Source organism: Diplotaxodon limnothrissa, linkage group LG12 (genome assembly GCF_057381915.1).
Source record: "Diplotaxodon limnothrissa isolate DT_005_m linkage group LG12, D_limnothrissa_male_GT1.1, whole genome shotgun sequence".
In the NCBI taxonomy this organism is placed as follows: Eukaryota; Metazoa; Chordata; class Actinopteri; order Cichliformes; family Cichlidae; genus Diplotaxodon; species Diplotaxodon limnothrissa.
The window spans coordinates 19,581,390-19,601,797 of NC_140607.1; the positions used below are offsets into that span (position 1 = coordinate 19,581,390).

General features: G+C 38.8%; 1 protein-coding gene across 1 annotated transcript; it reads left to right on the forward strand.

The window, feature by feature from the left end:
• Nucleotides 1-3,794: 3,794 nt before the first annotated feature.
• Nucleotides 3,795-7,143, forward strand: LOC146621169 (transcobalamin-1-like). The gene is made up of 5 exons (XM_085368172.1): nt 3,795-3,866; nt 4,265-4,359; nt 4,471-4,606; nt 5,053-5,168; nt 5,276-7,143. The coding sequence occupies exons 2-5, from the start codon at nt 4,293-4,295 to the stop codon at nt 5,368-5,370; spliced, it is 414 nt and encodes a 137-aa protein (XP_085224298.1). The 5' UTR covers nt 3,795-3,866; nt 4,265-4,292; the 3' UTR covers nt 5,371-7,143.
• Nucleotides 7,144-20,408: the final 13,265 nt, after the last annotated feature.

Genomic DNA, 20,408 nt, shown 5'->3' on the forward strand with positions numbered 1-20,408 from the left:
GAGCAGAAACAGCATGTTGGTACATGGAGATACTGAAATGATCTCTTCCAAACACCAGCTGTCTTTTGTAACTTTTGAGTGTCTGCTACTTTTTGACCAATCATGTTAGCATTCTGTTTAACCACACGCGATAAAAGTGTTTACTGCTTGGGTGCGGCAGCCTTTATCTCTCGGAGCCATGTGGAGAGGCCGAGGTCAACAGCACAACAGCATCCATAGTCTTTTAGGAGATAAAGTTTGTGTTTCAGTCATGTAGTGACTGCAGTTAACTGTGTGAAGCTTATTAGACACAATGAAACAGAACGTATGTAAAAGTAAATTTTGTCAAAGTGCTTAAAATACTTGTTTAAAAATTATCCTTTATCTTTAAAAAAAAATCAGCTTATTACATAACGTGTAATTTTAGATCATGTGTAATTTCCATTGCAAATATTAATCACAGTCAAATTAAAAGGGGGGTGGTAGTAAAAACTCTGGGGCTGACGTCGTCAAGTGCCATTTCAATTGTAAAATGATGGTGCTGTGATCTCCAGAAGTCCAGACTCCTGTGTGAACTTGCAAAAGCAAGGATCACCAAGAATGTGTACTTGAGTACTGAGAATGAAAAAACAGAATAATTTATCTGCCACAACTGTTTGGGGAAGAAACCGAAAAAGGAGTTAAACCCACACAATGTAGGTAATGGGGAAAATATGTTATGCAATGTTCCAACTAGTGTGATCTGTATGAGTCAAGTATACACTTTAGGGCTGCCACGAACAATTATTTTGATAGTTGACTAGTCACCAATTATTTTTGCGATTAGTTGACTAATCAGATCATCATCCATTGGACGTAAAACTACAGCTTATTGCGCCAGCATGCATCTGCTCTTATATAACTATCATTAGCTTACAGCTTGAAGTGTTTAAGGTAGGTGCTAACTGAAAATAAAGACAAGATGATAGTTTATTAAACTTTTAATTACATTTGCAGATTGTCTCGGTGGAGTTTAATAAACTCCTTGCTATCTAAAATATAACAGGAGTAAATTCTCGAGCATCTCACACTTCTGTTTAATCAGTTCTGTTTGACATTTATTCAGCTGTGTAAAAACTATAACTTTAATCTCAGCCAAACTGATTTACTCAGGAACAAATAAAACAATGAAAAAAGACAAACAACATTTTTAAGTTATCTAAGTGACTTATATATCATGTTTAACCTGAGTAGCGAAAGACGGATTTGCCGGCAGTCCGGTGTTCTCACGGGTTCTAGTGAGCCTTGCCCCCGGTTAGCTATCGAGCTGCTGGGTAACAGACGTCTCCGAAAACGTCGGAGCACTTTTGCAAATATGTGATGTCTTGATAAACTGAGCAGATATTTGAGGTTTACACAGCTACATTCACCTGAAAATATGTTAAGTTCATTTTGTGACCCAGAAATAGTAATAAGAGCAAACTAAGTATTACAGTTTTTTCTGAATGCTTAAACCCTAACTGTGATTCCTGTAGCACAATCTCTAAAACTATTCAGACTTATAGCAAAACCACTCACTGAGTTTGCAAAACTAAAAGCACAAAAACTGCTTTGCACTCAGTTTGCAATTTTGTAACACACACTTTGCAAAACTGTAGGCACAATTCACTGCACAACACTCAATTACCAAATTTCCAACACACTCCTAGCAAAAGTATACACATGTATGGCTATCATTAACACTAATTTGCCAACTGTCTGGCACACTTTCACATGTGAAAACTTTTTTAGATAATTCGTTCACTTTGCAATCAGCCTAAGCACTATAATACAGGTAAGCTGTGTGTGCGGAGTACAATGGAGGGAGCAGAAAGAGTGAGAAGTAGAGGAGGCCGAGGAAGAGGACGTGGAGGTGAAGAAGTAGGATGAAGAGGACGACAAGGACAAGGAGGAGCAAGAGGAAGACGAGGAGGGGGGAGAGGAAGATGAGGAGGGGGGAGAGGAAGGGTAGGAAGAGTAAGAAATAGAATTGCTGATGACATCAGAGCTACAATAGTGGACCATGTAATCAACCGTGGAATGACCCTGAGGGTAGCTGGCCAACGGGTCCAGCCTAACTCGAGCCGCTACACTGTAGCAAGTACCATAGGGACATCTTGAAATGAGAATCGGTTAGTACAGTCACTTCGCACAAAGATTTGTAGCACTGCCATATGCCAATGAGAAACACACCAATACCATTGATGTAAAAATACTGAAATTGTTACTTTACAGAATTGCTAGATGACCAGATGCTGGGGCAGAGGAAACATGTTCACTGCAGTCCAAGTAACCCATATAGTCATTATGGCGATTGCAAATAATCCTATACTTGGAAATAAACACTTGTGTTTGTTTTAATGTGTTTGAATAAACACCAGTACTTGAAGTTTGGATCCCTCTATGCTTATGGATCTATGACAGAAGTATGAGCTCAAACTGACATAGCCTACCTTGTGCACAGAGAAAGCAAAAGCCAGATGTGTTTTGTATTCATACCATCAGTGTGCAGTTGGCGCATTGTGTGCTTAGTAGATGATGGCTTGTGTGTACTGTTTGATACGGAAACACCATTTTTACGAAGGTGTGAAGAGTTAATCTAGCTGTGTTTGCTTTTGCAAGAGAACTAAAATGTTTTGATGATTGGGTGACAGGTTTTCTTATTTGTGTGAAGAGTTTTGCAAAATTAGCCAATAGTTGCAAAAAAAGGGCTTAAGCAATCAGAAAAAACTGTAAAACTAAGTAGCTGCCACCATTGTTGGAGAACTGGAATTGGCTGGGCCGCGCTATGAATCCTGGGATAGGTTGGGCCACGAAGGATGCACTCGACTTATCCTTCAAATCTGGGGAAATGCAGAATGCATTTTTCGGCCGCGTTTGGGAGTCTTCAAATTTGAACAGGCTTCGCCATGTCGCTGTAATGTAATGTAACTGCTTCTTCTTCTTTGGGGTTTAATGGCAGCTGGCATCCTTGTACATGCGGTGCTGCCATCTTCTGTTTCAGTCCATTATTACGCTCTTAAATCCTACTACTTATTCCGCGTCTTTCTTACAAAGCTTCAAACGATGCGTCGACTATTAAATTAGTCGTTGCTGATTTTGATAGTCGACGTAATCATGACTAGTTGACTAATTGTGGCAGTCCTACTACACTTAGTACACTTAGTGCCTGGAAGTACTCCCAGGTTGCAAAAAAATATTAGCTGCTTATTACAGTACACACGTTCATATTTGTTCTTCTGAGAAGCCTGTAGAAGAAAAAGTGTTTATGTGTGACAGTTTTAAGGCAAAGGAGGGTGGGATTGACAAAATGTAATAAACAGGTCACTGGGAACTTCCTCCTTCGAGCACTTGCATGAAACCTTGTATTTGATGTTTTTGCGCCCTTGGAAGAATGAATACTCCAGCTGTTGACTGTTGCTCGTTTTTTTTAAAATATTTATTCTGACAGTAGGTCCAGAGGATAGACTGATAATGAAAAAACAGACTCAGGGAGGGCCAGTTATCTGCCACAACTGGTTGGGGAAGAAACCAAAAAAGTACTAAAACTAGTCAGGAAGAAAATACTATTGTACAAAAAGTCTTTATTCAGTGCTTTAATGTAATGTTATAACTACTAAAGGTTTAATGCAATCAGGCATGCAGAGACATTTACTGGTGGGTGTGGGGATCCAAAGGCAGTCTGTCAGGAAGTATTTTTCTGTATCATCATTGGCTGTTTCTGTGTAATACTATGTGAGGCATAGAGGTGTGAAAGTTCCTTATCTATAGTTGAGCTTCAACTTGAGGAGGAGGAACTGTTCAACTGAAAACTTACCAACCTCCACTGGTGCATTAGTTGTATTTGTTGGAAGGAGTAGGTGAAGAAGGTAAGATTTTTCTAACTGGAGATATATATATATATATATATATATATATATATATATATATATATATATATATATTTGAATAAATCATTGTTCATTTTAATGTAAAAAGAAATTTTAAAAAAAGCTAAATTTAAAAAAAAGCTAAATAACCAAGCTCTTTGTCATTGTTGACAAAAAACAGCCAACAGTGATTATTATACTTTTATTGTGTTGCACACTGACCACTTAGAAAAATTTTAGTGATTTACTGATTATCAACATTTAGTTAATCGTACTCTTACTCTCATGTACCTAAAGAAAAAAAAAGACTAAGAGGTTTTTATTTGCTTTCCACAATGGTTCGATTTATGCATTCCTGATGAATATTTGTGTTCATGTTTGCATATCTAACTTTTTAGGTGTGAATTGTGTTACCCACCAGTCAGAATGAAGAAGCCTGTTCTCCTCTCTGCATCCCTGCTGCTGCTGGTTTGTGTTTGGCAGTCAGCTCGAAGTAAGCTTCAGTGTAGCTAAATTAAAAAAAGAAAAATAAATTTGAAAATGTCCTTAAATAGTCACGTAGGCCTGACCAGTCGCCTTTATTGTTTTTCATCTTTGCATACAGGTAACGATAACACTTACTTCAAAGTGGTGGTTAATACGCCACCCTTTAGCATTAAGAACTACAACACTTTTACTGCTCCTAATGGAAGCCTCTTCGGTGGACTGATAAGACTGAAAATGTCAGACCAAGGCTTTGAGTAAGACCATCTAATCAGCTATTTCTTTTCTAGAGGAAGCTATACAGTCTCTCTTGTTCTCTCAATGTGTAATTCTAATTGAGACCCTGTGTTTCTGGGTGTGGATTTTTGATTGTCAGATGACCAATTGTTTTCTGCTATTTGTTGACATTTAGTCAAGATGAAACAGCTTTGCTGACCTTTACAAACAATTCTTCACACTTTCATCTGATCATCGTAAACTACAGAAACCTGCATATATTTAGAGGACAATCAAAAACCACATCACATCTTTAGCTTCAACAAAATGCCTTCCTTTCATTGATGTTTCATAAGTCTTTATGAGTTCTCAAGAGTGTCGGTGCTCTTGTACTTTTGCAATTACAATAACCTTCTTTTGAGCGTCGCAGTTATTTCAAAAACTGTGCATAATTTTGTCCATGAAAAGTCATACCCTGTGTTTACAGCTTTGAATACAAAGTAAATGATGACTATGGACCATTCCTCATCAGTGTGAATGGCTTGACAGGAAATTCATCACACTACTGGCAACTGCTGAGTGGTATAACCTCACTTGATGTTGGTGAGTGAACCATTCTTTCAATGTGTTAGATAAGCTGAGGTCAGACATTTGATGCACGCAGTCCGGCTTGTCCCATTATAATATTCTCTGAATTTTTTTTTTAACAGGTATAGGATGTTACCTTCCAAAGGCAAATGAAGTCATCACCCTTAAATACACCTCAACACAACAGGATCATCTGAAATCTCATTCTGACTTATAGTCAACCAACATGCTTTGGTTTTTGACAGGTTTAAGTTAATACTTAGTTTTTGGGTAATTTTTCTGTTTGGAAGCTTTTCATGACAAAATGTGTCTAATCATAAGTTGGTAGCCTATCACTGTCTTAGTTTCTTTGACTGGGTTTGTGTTAGACTTTATAAATTCAGATTACAGCTTTTATCTACACGTCTGCCACAGTGTAGCAACCTGAAGTAACAGAAAACTCCATTGGTTACAAGAGTAATCAGTAAAACATTTTAAAGTTTAAAGACATGCAAGATTTGCATATTAGTCAACTGAAGTTCTTGAACTGTTTTTTAATTTACTGCGCTTATGGCAACTTTTATTGTGTTTGAGAGTAATTAGTAGTTTCTCGACTTGCCCCTGTGTGCTATAATTTTACATTCAAATTCCATTGTTTGAGAGGTACTTATATACTGACAAGGGATATCAGTTTCAGTGTAAAAAGATTGTTTGGTTATACAGTAGACTCTCCAAAGGCTGCTGGCCAGGAAAAACAGCCAATAAGGGCAGCTTAGCTTTAAAATGGCTTCTGCATTCTGTGAATCCAGTTATCAACAGCTTGGGAGCCAGGAGGTTTCTGAGATTGACTGGGAAGCTGACCTCCTCTTGGACACCAGCAAGTCTCTAAGATCAGCTGTGAAATTACAACTATTTTTGAGCTTTTGGGGGCTCCTATGGGGTTGTGAGCAGAATAAGAACAAATAAATTGCTTAATAATTTTTGTATTAGTGCATTACTGTTGAATAACTGTTTAATAAAAGCCTCCACTAACCACTCTGGTTTGGTGAGGAAAGGAAAAAGAAAACAGTAAAATATGGTGCTATTTCTCGCATTATGTCACAACAAAGTAAAAAAACAACAACTGGAGAATGGGATGTATGGTGAGCAAATCCCCATAAGTCTTTATCTGTCAAAACCTTAACACTTATTTTTTTAAAGTTCCTATTTACTCCGGTGAATACTTTATGCTCTGTTTTTTTTCCTGGCTTGCTCTCTATCTGCTTGCACTGCAATTATTCTTATTACCTCATAATGCTTTGCAAGACAACTATAGTGCCATCACTCCCCTCTGCTGGATAAAATTGGTACTGCATATATTAAACATTAAAACTGGCTTGAATAGCAGTGGATAACTTTGAGAGGGTTACATTCTCTTCCTCTTAAGCCGCATGCATGTGGAACTTTACACTGTTTCAGTGTCCTGGGGATAAGTTGATCTACACTACGTACACTGTCATGGGTCAAGGCTAAGGTGAAAGCTTGGTCTAACCCAGACAGAATGGAGTGCATGACTCTCACTAAAGCGGACCTTCCCAAAGTGTGGGGCTCAGTTCAACTTCAGTTGACTAATATGCAAATGAAAAGGGGGGGAAAAAAACAAAACGCTTGGACACTGCTAGCACAGAGCGCCCACAGAAACGCAAAGCAGGAGATGAAGCATAGCTGAATATGTTTCCAAACCAACTTCATTCTAAGCCAAAGACTAGAAAATATGGTGAAGCATATCTTCCCTTTGGTTTCACCTGCACAAGTGCCGAGGTAGGTCTCCCTGCAGAATTGGTTTTCCCTGCTGTTCAAATCACAGACAAACAGGATCCCACAGTTGTTTATGTTTTTAAACACATTTTGCACAGAGAGGCATTTTTTGAAAAATGTATTGATAGCAATGTTGAATATTATTACACATGAAAAAAAAACGACTTGTAAAATAATCACACCATGACGCATCTGTCTTTCTAAATGGAAGGACAGTAACTGCGTGTGTATATGCAAGTGTGTAAAACCTGAAGATAGTCAGATTAACAGTATTTCGTCTCTATCTGCCATTCTGCAGTTCATCTCATGTAAAAAAATAACGTGCGTGACGTGAAAAAGGCGCATACCTTTGACGTTGCGACCAACTCTGTATTCATCGTCCACATGTAAATGAAAAAAAGGAGTTTAAAAAATCTCCGTTTTCGGTGATTCAAAACGGCGTTTACGTGTGAATGTTTTCAAAAATACCGTGTAGGTGTGGACGAAGCGTAAAAGAGTTAGTAGTTTATTTTATTACTACCTATAATTTATTGCAGGTTACTTGTATTTGCTTAATTGTTTACTAAATGTTTGAGGTGTGAAATAAAGCGCAATGGAGCAAAATATGGGCGTGTGTGGTTGGAGGATGTGTGCGTGCGTGTGCATGGGGGGGGGGGGGGGGGGGGGCGAGATCTCGCAAAACAAACTCGGGATCTCGCAAAAGTTTTGCGAGATCTCGCAAAACTTTTAGCCGCATTCTTCGGACGCCGGCTCGAAGCCGACCGGGAGGTCGAGGCACGATGTGCCGGGAAAGCGGTGTTCCTCCCGGCTGTAGTAGGTCTCGAGCTAACGGGAAGAATGCGGCTAAAACTTTTGCGAGATCTCGCAAAAGTTTTGCGAGATCCCGAGTTTGTTTTGCGAGATCTCGCAAAACTGTTGCGAGATCCCGAGTTTGTTTTGCGAGATCTCGCAAAACTTTTGCGAGGTCCCGAGATAGTTTTGCGAGAGCTCGCAAAACTTTTGCGAGATCCCAAGTTTGTTTTGCGAGATCTCGCAAAACTATCTCGGAATCTCGCAAAAGTTTTGCGTCTTACAGTTTTTTACAGACGCTAGGACACATTTCTCAATACTTAAGTCACTTTTGCAAAACTCTTCACACATTTCTCCTAACTGACCATCAGCCTGGCAAAGCAGTTCATTTCACATTCAAAATGCACTACAACTACCAAAACACTTCATTCAGGTCTCCAATGAACACATTCCTCCAGAACACTAGCAAAGGTTGACAGCCGACAAACACACTTTGTCACCCACAAAACAATGACCTAAAAAACACTAACAACATGTAGCATTACACAGTGTTTTCCTGTGTAAAACAAGGACACATCTCTGTTTATAATTTCAATATATGTTACTGGAATGAATCAGACATCATGTATTTATGTTTATGTATTTTTATTTTTTTGCACTAAGTAATCCCAAAATACAAGAATTTGTATACACACCATCCACTGATACACATACAATAGTAATGCTAATCTACTCGGTCTCCTCCATTTGGCCACAGGTTCTCATCCACATCAGATCTTATGTCATCTAGGGTAATACACCTAGGAAAGAATCTTCTGGCATGCCAGAATTGAAGGAGTTGAAAAATTGAAGGAGTAACAACTGTGTAGATGTTCATCCACAATGAGAATCAGCTATGGCTGGTTAAACTGCATTGTTAGATTTAAAATATGTTTCAATAAAATATTGCCGTTGGATTTTGCTGTCTTTTCAAGTTTTGCATTGTGTTATTGTTTTGACCATGAGTTTAACAGTTTTGAAAACAGTATGTAAGCACATGCAAAATGTCCTGTCCGTACAAAGCTTTTTGGCAGTTGTTGTGTCTGAGTGAGAAGATGATTCATGAAATTTGAGAGATGTAGTCATTGAATGCATTTTGAGCCAAGACAATGATAACTGGTCCTCAGTTTAGCCCACATAGACTTCTGTTGTGCTCACTGTGTGAGGAGTTTTGCAAACGTGACCTAAGTATTGGGAAATGTGTCCTAGCGTCTGTAAAAAACTGTAATTGTTTTTTAATTAAAAACTGTAATTGTTTTTTCCTCCCATGTCCCCTGCGGGGTTCCGTATAATTGTGTAAATTTGATGAAAAAGCGAGTAAACCTCTGAGGGGAAATGTCCAAACTGTGCCCAACTAGCCCTTTCCCTTCCCGTTGTCATGTGATTCGCTAGTGTTACAAAGTCACGGGTTTTAATAGGGGGGAGGTTAAACTGTTAAACTTGGTGTTATTGCTCTCACACTCTCATGCTGGTCACTAGAAGTTTAACATGGCACCTCATGGCAAATAATTCTGTGAGGATCTGAAAAAAATAATTATTGTTCTACATAAAGATGGCCTAGACTATGTGGCTAAGACCACTGAAAACTACTACTGCAACTGAAAACAGATAAGTAACACCCTTTGACTCGCTATAACCTGGAGCTGTTCTGTGAACAAGAAATGCAGCTCAGCATAGGAATAGAAATCTTTAACAAGTAAAATAATAAAGTACATCAGCTCCTTTACTGGTAACTCGCGATACACAAGCAGAGTAGTGACTCAGAAAGCTAAAATTAGCTAATAGTAGGCTACCTGAGCTAATGTTTTTGATGCTATTTAGAGAACAAATTTCTAAATTTGTAAGTCAAAAACATCAACCCTGCATTATCAGAACATTTTGAACTTTTGCTATATTTCAGTTAAAGTGTGCATTAAATCTGCATCACTGATTTGTGCCATGTCAGTAAGAATAAAGCAGGCCGGGCGCAGTACAGGAGCAGGAAATGATACTGTACTGTAGAGAGAGCCAATTTCAAGTTAAAGTCAAAAAGGAAGGAAAAATACACTAAAAATTCTTCTAAGACATTTCGGTACCAAACTAGAAATAAGGTTAAACCCACACAATGTCCTTTCTGTCAGCAGCACACCTTACCTTTGTGAAGCATGAATGCTATGAATGGTAACAACAACGTGGTATTCATTTTCCAAATGATACAGCTCCACATCATAGTATTACCATTTCTCAACATAGCTTACATATTGCATTTGAGACTGTTTGATTTTTTCATTACAGTGATTTAACTACCAAGCAATAAAAGTGCTCAGTTATGTAAAGAAGAAGGCTGAAGTCTGACAAATCACTTAGGTGTCAAATTCGCGGGTCGAATTCAAACCTGCAATTAAACGATTAAATGCAGAAAAAATGCCAAATGTAGCAAATGTTATTCAAATTAAAAGTCCTCCTATGCAATTTAATATACATGGTCACCTTTTGTCATTCGAAAACATCCATGGTTAGTCAACACAGATATAAGCTTCTCTTTTTTTTGATTGCACAAGTAAAGGGCTTGGTTATTTTTCTGTATCATCATTGGTTGTTTCTGTATAATGCTATGTGTGGCGCAGAGGTATAAAAGTTCCTAATCTGTAGTTCAGCTTCAACTTGAGGAGGAGGAACTGTTCAACTGAAAAGTTACAACCTCCACGGCTGCATTCTTACACATTTATTGAAAACAGAACTTGAAAAAGGTAAGAATATCTTTAAATATCATTGATAATAAATAAAAGCAGTTTACCTTTGATCTACTAACATACTAAAGCGATTTCCATGTCTCCTTCTTTTTCAAAGGCACAGTAACCTTTAATATTTAAATGTATCCAGTCTAAGGTTTCAGATTTCTAACATGCAGTCTTTATATTAGAAATAAAAGGCAGCACCCAAAGCGGTCAACATTAAAATAGTTTACTTGAATTAAAATGTTTATTTTACTGCTCTGTGCGGTTCTGTTACATTTTTCATGTTTTTTACAGATTTTTGTCACCATTTTATCATCTGCTAACGTCTCTGGTTAGAGTAGGCTACACTCACAGGGATAACATGACACATGAAATCCTGGGCATTCAGAGTCTGAAGCAGAAAGCCTGACTTAACAGGGAAAGTTGATGACCACTAATGAGATACTCTTTATCTCCAACTTAGACTTTAGGGTTTATCAAGCAAGAAAAGCTTAACTTTGCTGAACTTCCTTAATATTGCACACCTCACTTTTAGATGACTTGATAAACTCACGTACCAAATAAAAATAATAATAAAACATGAAGAGGTTTTATTCCATTATAAATGCTGTATTTTGGGATGGTGATACTCAGTGTTCAGGAACTGCTTTCCACAACGTATGTTTGTGTTCATGTTTGCATATCAAAATTTTCTGTTTGCCCTGCAGTTGAAATGAAGAAGCCTGCTCTCCTCTCTGCAGCCCTGCTGCTGCTGTTTTTTAGTGGGACATCAGCTCAGGGTAAGCTATAAAGCAAAAAGATCACCTTTATTGTTTTTCTGCTCATCTTCGATAAACTAACTTCACCCTCCTTTGTTATTTAAGGTAACACTAACTTCAGAGTGCAGGTGAATGTGTCACCCAGTGACATTAAGACCTACAACACTTCTACTGCTTATAGAGGTCCCAACAATCACATGGCCTCACACAGGAGGGAGACAGGACAAAAGACGCAAAACAGCCAGAGATTAATAATAACTAATAACTGAATGCAGAGTTATGTGTAAAAACATAGAGAGTGAAACTATTTGCATTGTTAAGAAGGATTTCATAGTTATATTAAAAACTGTCCACTTCACTCTTTAAAAAGTCATTCCCTATGTTTCCAGCTTTCAGTACATACCACATGATGACTATGGACCATTCCTTCAGAGTGTAAATGGTTTGGCAGGAAATTCATCACACTACTGGCAACTGCTGAGTGGTAAAACCCCACTCAATGTTGGTGAGTGAACCAATCTCACAATGTGTAAGATAAGCTGAGGTCAGACATTTGATGCACACAATCTAACTTGTCGTATTATATAATATTCTCTGAACTTTTACATTTTTTTTTACAGGTATGGGATGTTACCTTCCAACTGCAAATGAAGTCGTCACCCTGAAATACACGAAAATTTAAGACCATCTAAAGTCTTATTATGACTCATGGTCAACCAATACACTTTGATCTTTGGCAAGTTGAGGTGAATAATTGACTTGTGTCATTTTTTGGCTTGGGAGTCTTCTAATCATAAATCAGTAGCCTATCACTGGCTTAGATTCTTTTACTGGGTTTCTGTCAGACTTTATGAATTAAGATTACAGCGTTAATCTACAATTCTGCCACAGTGTAGTAATCTGGAGTAATAGAAAACTCCATTAGTCACAAGAGCAGTCAGTAAAACATATAAAACAACTTGAACTGTTTTTTAATTTACTGCCTTTATGGCAACTTTTATTGTGTTTGAGAGCAATTAGTAGTTTCTCAACTTGCCCCTGACTGCCATAATTTTACATTCAAATTCCATATTTGATGCTTACAAGTGGTCTCAGTTTTACTGTAAAAGGATGGTGTGGTTATACAGTAGACTGCCCAGAGACTGCTGGCCAGCAAAAACAGCAGGGGGGGTCAGCTGCTGACTCCATGTCAAAATAGCTTCTTTATCCTGCAAATCAAGTTATCAACAGCTTGCGAGTCAAAAGGCTTCTGAGATTGACTGGGCTGCTGACCTCCCCTATTTTTGAGCTTTTGGGGGTTTATTAGAGTGGCAAAATAAGATCAAATTCATTGCTGAATAATTTTTGTATGAGTGCATTTTTATTGTTGAATAAAATGTTACTGATTATTAGTGTTATCTTCCTCAGGCATTAAATAAAGCATGTAACTTGTAGTCAAAATAAAATGTTTCTAGCCTTGGTTTGTTTTATTTTTACACAGGCTTATTTAAAGTGTTGTTAGCATGTCCATCATTATGTATCCTAAAACAATGACAGCTCTAGACCAGGGGTGTCAAAAATCAGGCCAGAGGCCAGAAACGGCCGTCATTGACTCCACTCTGACCCTCTGGATGGCTCAGGAAAATGTGAAGGAGTGCATAGATTTTGAATTTCTAACTGTATTTTTATAAGTTTACAGCTTTTCCTATTAATAAAGAGCCCGCCTCATTTATACTACAGCAAAGTAATTAATAGATAAACAATCAAATGACAGACATTTCTCTGCTATATAAATTTACAGTGGATTCACAGGAGAAAGTATATTTTCTTTGAATGAATGAAAAATGTATATTTTAGAATCACGGGATAGTCTGGGAAATGAATTACTTTTTGTGTAATTTTACACATGTATCATGTAATTTCACTGGTCTGGCCCACTTTGGATCAAAGTAGCTTGTAAGTGGCCCACGATGTAAAATGAGTTTTACATCCCTGGTTTAAACTGCAAAATTAACATTTAGTTTACAGTAAAAGTATTCTGACAACTAACAGCATTGCTAAGAAGCTACTAAGAACTGTTACATCTAGGAGAGAACTGACATTAGCCAAATGTTTGTAGATATATTCTTAGGGCAGGTTAACATTGTGCCTATGAAAAGGTAGCAGTGGCATCTTTGGAAAGATCATTAGCAGCTGCTTTGCCTCTCCAGAGCGTGAAATTGACACACATGCAAAAGTTGCAGTACTAGCATATTATATTTGAAGTCAAGAAGTTGCTAATGAGCAAGGAAGGTTAGAGAATTGGCAAAGACAGCTGGACCAGGTAAGAGCTTTTTAACTAATAGGAATAGGAAGATGTCTTAGCTTTACAGACAGCTATGTTTTCAGAGTAAAAAACTATTTCTCCAGGCCAAACAAAGATCTTCTAGATGAGCGCAAATCCATTTCCTCTTCAGCTTACTCATTATTAGATGAAGTACTTTTGTACTGCTTCCAAGCACTTTGCTCTCAGTTAGGTTCTCTTATCCTGTATATATGCCTCTACACTGTATGTATGTCTTTTCTGTCTGATATTTATTTTTGATGTCTTTAATATTTATATATATTCTTTTACCCCTGCACAGCTGGCGTGGAGCACCCATCATTTTGTGGCACATGTACAATGACAAAAAAGGGCTATTCTATTCTAATATTTGCTTTAAAGTGTGTGTTTGAGAGTTACACAGTACCAGGAAATCAAGCATCTCTGTCACAGTCCCGGACTGTGTGATCCAGCGCTTTGAGTTTTCTTGTATTTTGATATTCATTGTTTATGTTTAGTCCTTTTGGTATTAGCTCCTAGGTTCCTCGGTTGTACTTCTTTGTTCATTTAGATTCCTTTGGGTCTTCACCCCTGTTTTAAAGTTCCCCCTGTTGTTGAGTGTGTCTTGCCTGTCATGTTTTTGTCTGCATGGTTAATGTTGTCAAGTTCATGTCATGTCTGCGTTTTGTCATGTTTCCTGTTTATTTTGAAAGTCTGGTTTCAATGTCCATTGTGTTTAATTTACATTTTTCTGTGCATCATTATGTTCATTCTAGTCAGCTGTTTCCTCATGTGTCTCCACTTCCCCTGATCACCTCATATGTGTATTTAAGTCCTTTGTCTCTTACTGTTCATTGTCAGGACGTCTGCCTATTTCCCTTCATATTGATCAAGTCATAGTCACAGTACTAGTTGCAGTCGCGGTCATAGTTCAAGTCACAGGTTTACTTTTGTCTGTTTACCTTCATGTAAACTTGGTCTCGTTTTTAGTTTAGTTCATGTGTTTGGCCAGAATAAAGGCTCGCCTTTAGTTGAGAACGCAGTTCCTTCCTTCAGTGTCTGCTCTTGGGTTTGTGCAACAAAACACACCGGTGTAACCTGCCGTGACAATCTCTGACTTGTCTTGTTTTTCAGAGGAACCATTCAGGGCCGTACACAGTGAGGATGTAACACTATTAACAAGGCAATTACCTTTGTGGGAGTAACGTTTAGGTAGCTGATCTGCATTGTGTTGGCACGTGGCATTGAAGAAGATAACAGTGAAGGAATCATTTGTTGCTTTGCTGTAATCTTAGTTACAGCAAAGCAACAAATGAAATGATTCACTAACAGGGACTTGGAGGAGAGAGGCCTAATGTTTAATACTCCACACTTACTCAATGGTGCAGTTGAGGGTGTTATATTGAAAAGTGAACAAAAATAGCATTTTTATATTGTGACTAAGAATTTCATGTTAGGAAGTTTCATGTATTCTACATGCTTTTTATTTTTATTTTTGCATTATCCTGAAATGTAACTATATACCATTCAGAAACTGTCACTTGTTGTTTTTTACAATGTGAATTTTTTTTTTATTCGTGTTCTCAAATATTGAACTTCTTCAGGTGGTTTGGAAGTTAGTGGGGTTTTTTGTTTGTTTGTTTTTTACATACCAGCCAATACTCAGACAGCTTTCATCTTCAAGAGGTTTTTTTAAATCTAGAAAAGTAGTTTTACAGCACTCATCATATATGTTCAACAAAATGTGTATGCAAATGGTTGTGCAGAAAACAGAACATAGCTAGCAGATGAAAATGTAGGGTGTGCGAAAGGTCTCGCAGCAGTTTAAACTGAAACCTCTAGTAATAATGACCCACACCCACCTTGGCTTGTGTAATGAGGCACATGATTAATAGTGGGGTACTACCCTTCTTAAGGGACAACCCCAACTAGAGTTTAAATACCTGGGACTTTCCACCATTTGGTTTTAGAACTGAAAAAGTCTCTTTGATGAGAGGTGAAAAACTTTCCCAAAACTTAAAGTCCAACTTAATTTTTACTTCTAACAATTTGTTATAAACACAAAAGTGTTAAATTCCAAGTGTCTTCTAATCAACCATACAAACAAAAGAGACCAAAAATTTTAAACATCTGGCAGCAGTAAAGGTTGCCAAAGATGCTTTTATACTAAGAGGACAGGGCAGTAGAAGGGTGACAGGAGACATCCTGATGATACTGCCAAGTGGCAGCATGTAAATAACAAAAAGTACTGGTCCCAGTACTTTTTTTTGGTTCTGTTATTGTGGAACTGTTACTGTGAATTTGGATAAATTTGTCAAAACAGTCATTACAAAGAGGCTTTGAAAACAGATTTGAAAATGGGACGTCTGACCGAGTCAAATCTAAAGATTAATCAGTCATGCAACAATGAATTTGTGCTGTTGTTCTGGTATTTTATTACATGGTCTGCGTTTTACAGGCCCAACTTTTACAGGCATTGCAAACTAGCTTAGGCTATAAAAGCAATGTTGTGTTGCTTGCTTCATGTGACATACCTGTCCCAGTGTAAAACTAAACTAAACTGCATTCAAAGTGGTTTATTTTGACGTTTGTCATGTCACTTCTTAAATCTTGTCCTGAAAACTCAATTAATTAAAAAAATCCAAACAAATGATAATGCTGGTGTTTGTTTACTGAATACTAATACTGAGAGGATGAAACAAGTCATATCTGATAATCCATATGTACTGTATAAACATATATATATGGTCATGGTCCACGGGAGTGTCTGGGGGGTTTCCACCTATGGCAATTGATCTTCTGTCCACCCCGAAGGGGTGGAGCTTCCAGCATCTCACCTGGGGCTCATCTGCAAGCAATCAGTAAGAGAGCTTCTTAAACTGGTGCAACCTGCTACTCCTTGCCAGTTCATTATGCTCTCCGCGGAGGTAACTAGGCAACTCTTCTCAGTTATCTGCTTCTTACTCAAGCAATAACTCCTTCTCCATCTCTACAGCCATTACTTCAGTGTTTTGATGATGTTAAGGGTTGAACGTCTCTTAACTTTTTAAAATTCAGTCACAAAAAAGAGCACAGACGACAGTCATGACCTAGTGATGGGCAGATAAAGCTTCATGAAACACTGAAGCTTTTCATCCAATTGGTTCACCCCAGCGCAAAGCGTCTTGAAGCTTCATTTGCTCTAGTAGGACACCTACTGGACGTAAAAATATTAATTGGCATGAATTTGAAGAGTGTGGCCTTTTGCACACAGCCTGTAAATGTCAACAACAAAAAGAGTGTGTAAAACATGTATATTGTAGTGATGGCAGTATACTGTGTATATTTATACTGGCAGTATGGAAAAGGATTATTTGGAAATGCTTAAAATGGAAATGATCATTTACTGTGAGGTGAGGTGTGTTTGGGGTGTGGACAGTGGTTGTGCTTTTGTAACGTTGAGGTATGGACAGCTACACACTGAGGCTTTGAGCCTCAGTCCTGCCCACATTTTATTCTGTAAAAACTAAATTTTCACTGCTTTTATGACCTTTTTAGTGGGGAGAACATAGCTAGGATTTAATGATTTAACAAATCTTTTAAATCCTTTGTCCTCCACAATGCTAAATGGCTGGGAGTCCTCAATCACCATGCTGACCAGGTCTTCATCAATTTGAGATTGTTCTCCTGAGGAAAGACAATAAAGACAAAGCACAGATATAAATATCACACACGTAACTTATAACAGTTGTATAATATTGTTATATCATTTAGTAACATTACGGCATGCTATATTATCATGGCATTTGATGGCTCACCTGGTCTTGCTCCACAATCGGTGTTCCCCTTATTCTCACGCAAAGCTCTGTAGTGCCTAAGCATGGATGAGGTGTTGTTGTTATATCCCAGCTCCCTGGCACATAGCAAACACTTCACCTTGTACAAAAGTAAAGACAGCTTAACATAAATTGCATTGCACCATCAGTATTATGAAAATACATCTTCTGTAGAAATTTATATACCTTGTTGGGAGGAATGAAATCAAAATGTTCCCACACAGGGGAGGACATCCTCCTCTTCTTAGCTGGCTCCATTCTCTCCTGACTTTCTCTCCTCACTCTCATAAACCTCCAAACGGTCTCCAAACTCACACTAACCGCAACTCTCCATCAAACACCTACATTTTGAATGAAGTCTGAGGGGTTTATATCGCTGTCATAGCTCGCGGCAAAGTTCGAACCACTTCATGAACCAGTCACGTGGTACAGCCGGGCAGCGAGGCTTCGGACGTCATCATTTTCAACTCCTCCCATAAATGAAGCAAGCATTGCGGAAACGCCCCCTCAATTAGTCGACACCAGCTTCGAAGCCTCGATACAGAACATCACATCACTATCAGGACCCATTCTCTGACCCGAAGCCTAAGGGAACAAACCCCCTCGTCCACTGGGAGAAACCCCAACATACCAGCAGCAACCCGAAGGGATACCAAGATATCCACCCCAGCCCGACACCTCTCACCAGGGGCAACTCCAGACTGAGACCGAGTCCAGCCCCTCTCCAGGAGACTGGTTCCAGAGCCCTGGCCATGCGTTGAGGTGAGCCCGACTATATCTAGCCGGTACCTCTCAATCTCACGCACTAGCTCAGGCTCCTTCCCCACCAGAGAGGTGGCATTCCATGTACCAATTGCCAGTCTTGGTAGCCGGGGATCAGTCCGCCAGGGCCTCCACTCCTGGCCGCTGCCCGACTCACACTGCACCCGACCCCTACGGTGCCTCCTGCGGGTAATGGGCCTGCAGGAAGATGGGCCTATGTCCCTTTTCCAGGCTGTGCACTATGGACTAAGGCCTGGCCACCAGACGCTCGCCCTCGGGCACCCTCCCCGGGCCTGGCTCCAGGGCGGGGCCCCGGTAACCCTATCCCGAGCAGGGTGAACTGTTCCCTCGATGGTCTTTTCATAGGGGTCTTCTGAATCGCTCTTTGTCTGGTCCCTCATCCAGGACCAATTTGCCATGGGAGCAGGGGCGGATCTAGAAAGGTGGCATGGGGTGGCAAGTGCCACCCTAAATTGATCCCTTGCCACCCCAAGTGCCACCCCAGTTTTGCATATGACAGTGTTGTTTAATAAAACAAGATAGCATTAACAGATTGAGCGTAGTTACAGTCAACAGTGAATATAAATGCTAAAACTGAATATATTGCATAGTGTTCCCCCCTCCACCATTAACAAATGGTTCAGCCCAAAGCAGGACTGGCTTTTTTCTTGTTTTCAGTAGCAAGCGATGCTTATGATTGTGCCAGAGCACATTTTTAACAACACCATGGGAATTTCGGATTTTACACAGGTGGTTGGATGTTACACTCTGGAAATGAAAGGAAGGTGAGTGTTATTAACCCTCTGTGGTCCACCTACACGCTGCACCTCCAAATCACGTGACTATTTTAAGCTGACATAGCAACAAGCTGCAGCCACGCTGAGTCTCTATTTCAGCCCACTTTGAAAGTTCGGACTGCAAAGTTTTTAAATTTTAATTACAGGCCAGTAAATTCAGAGTTATGATATATATATAAGCCATGCTTTGTTCGAAATACTGTCATCACGTGTGTGTGTGTGTGTGTGTGTGTTTAGCGTTTTCTCACGAAAGCGCGAAAACAGTAAAGAAAGGAAAAAAGCCACCTCTTTCCTATCGGTGGAAAAATGTACCATGTCGACCAATTTTAAAAAAAAAGTCAACAAGTGGGATTTGGTTGTTTAGGACGAGAGGAAAGTTTTGGGAGTGACGGTAACGGCAGCGAGACAGAGCGAGCGAGTGAGAGAGAGAGAGAGTTTTTAGATGTGGGAGATTTGTGACGTTTAGCGTGGAGTGTTGTCTTGTGTAGTTGTTCTGTTGTGTAGTCGTGTCAGTGAGGGCACTAATAAATGTCACAGAGGCACATTTGCAATGTAAACACTGTCACTAAGTAGAAAACCAGCAGAGTGATACACCTCCTGTTGTCAGGCCTGCAGGTTTATCCCTGTGATGCTCTCCTCTGTCTTTTGGTGGACAAACTTTTTTTTTTTACTGGCACACATCATTTGTGGGGCATCTTATTGCGAAACTTGATGGTTCTCTCATTTTAGTTTTAGTAATATTTTTAAATGGTTGTATAAAATGAAAAAACAGCAGGTGTATTGGCTGCATTTTTAGATAAATAGTTGTATATGTTTACAAAATGTACCATTTATCTTTGCATTTCAGATCAGTAATACTAATGCAGTATGTCAGTGAAAAAACAACTAAATTCAGTTGAGCTGAAAAGAATGATACCAAACAAGGCAAGGGGAAAAAAACAAAAACAATTTGAGGGTGAACTACAATAGCTCCAGATAAAACCTGGCGCTTTTCCTCAACATTTTTCCGCAACGTTTCAAAGAACCAGAAAGTAAATAAACGGCAGATGGAGTTGGCGCACGTCAAATCGTCTTACGTTTCATGCATGTGCAGTACAGGAATGTCGCGTTTTCAGTGTGGATGAAAACGACTGAAAGCGATAGTGTGGACACGGAGCGATTTTAGACAAAAAAAACAAAACAAAAAACATTTTTCAAATTTATCCGTATTAGTGTAGACATAGCCTCTGTTAGCAGCACACCTTGACTTTGTGAAGCACGAATGGGAACAGTGTGTTATTCATGTTCCAAATGATATAACTCTACATTAAACATTCCCATTTCAAAATGCAATTCACTCATTTCATTTGAGATGACTGCTTGATTGCAGTGATCTAACTATCAATTGATAAAACTGTTCAATTATATATATATACACACACACACACACACACACATACATACATATATATATATATATATATATATATATATATATATATATATATATATATATATATATATATATATATATATACACAC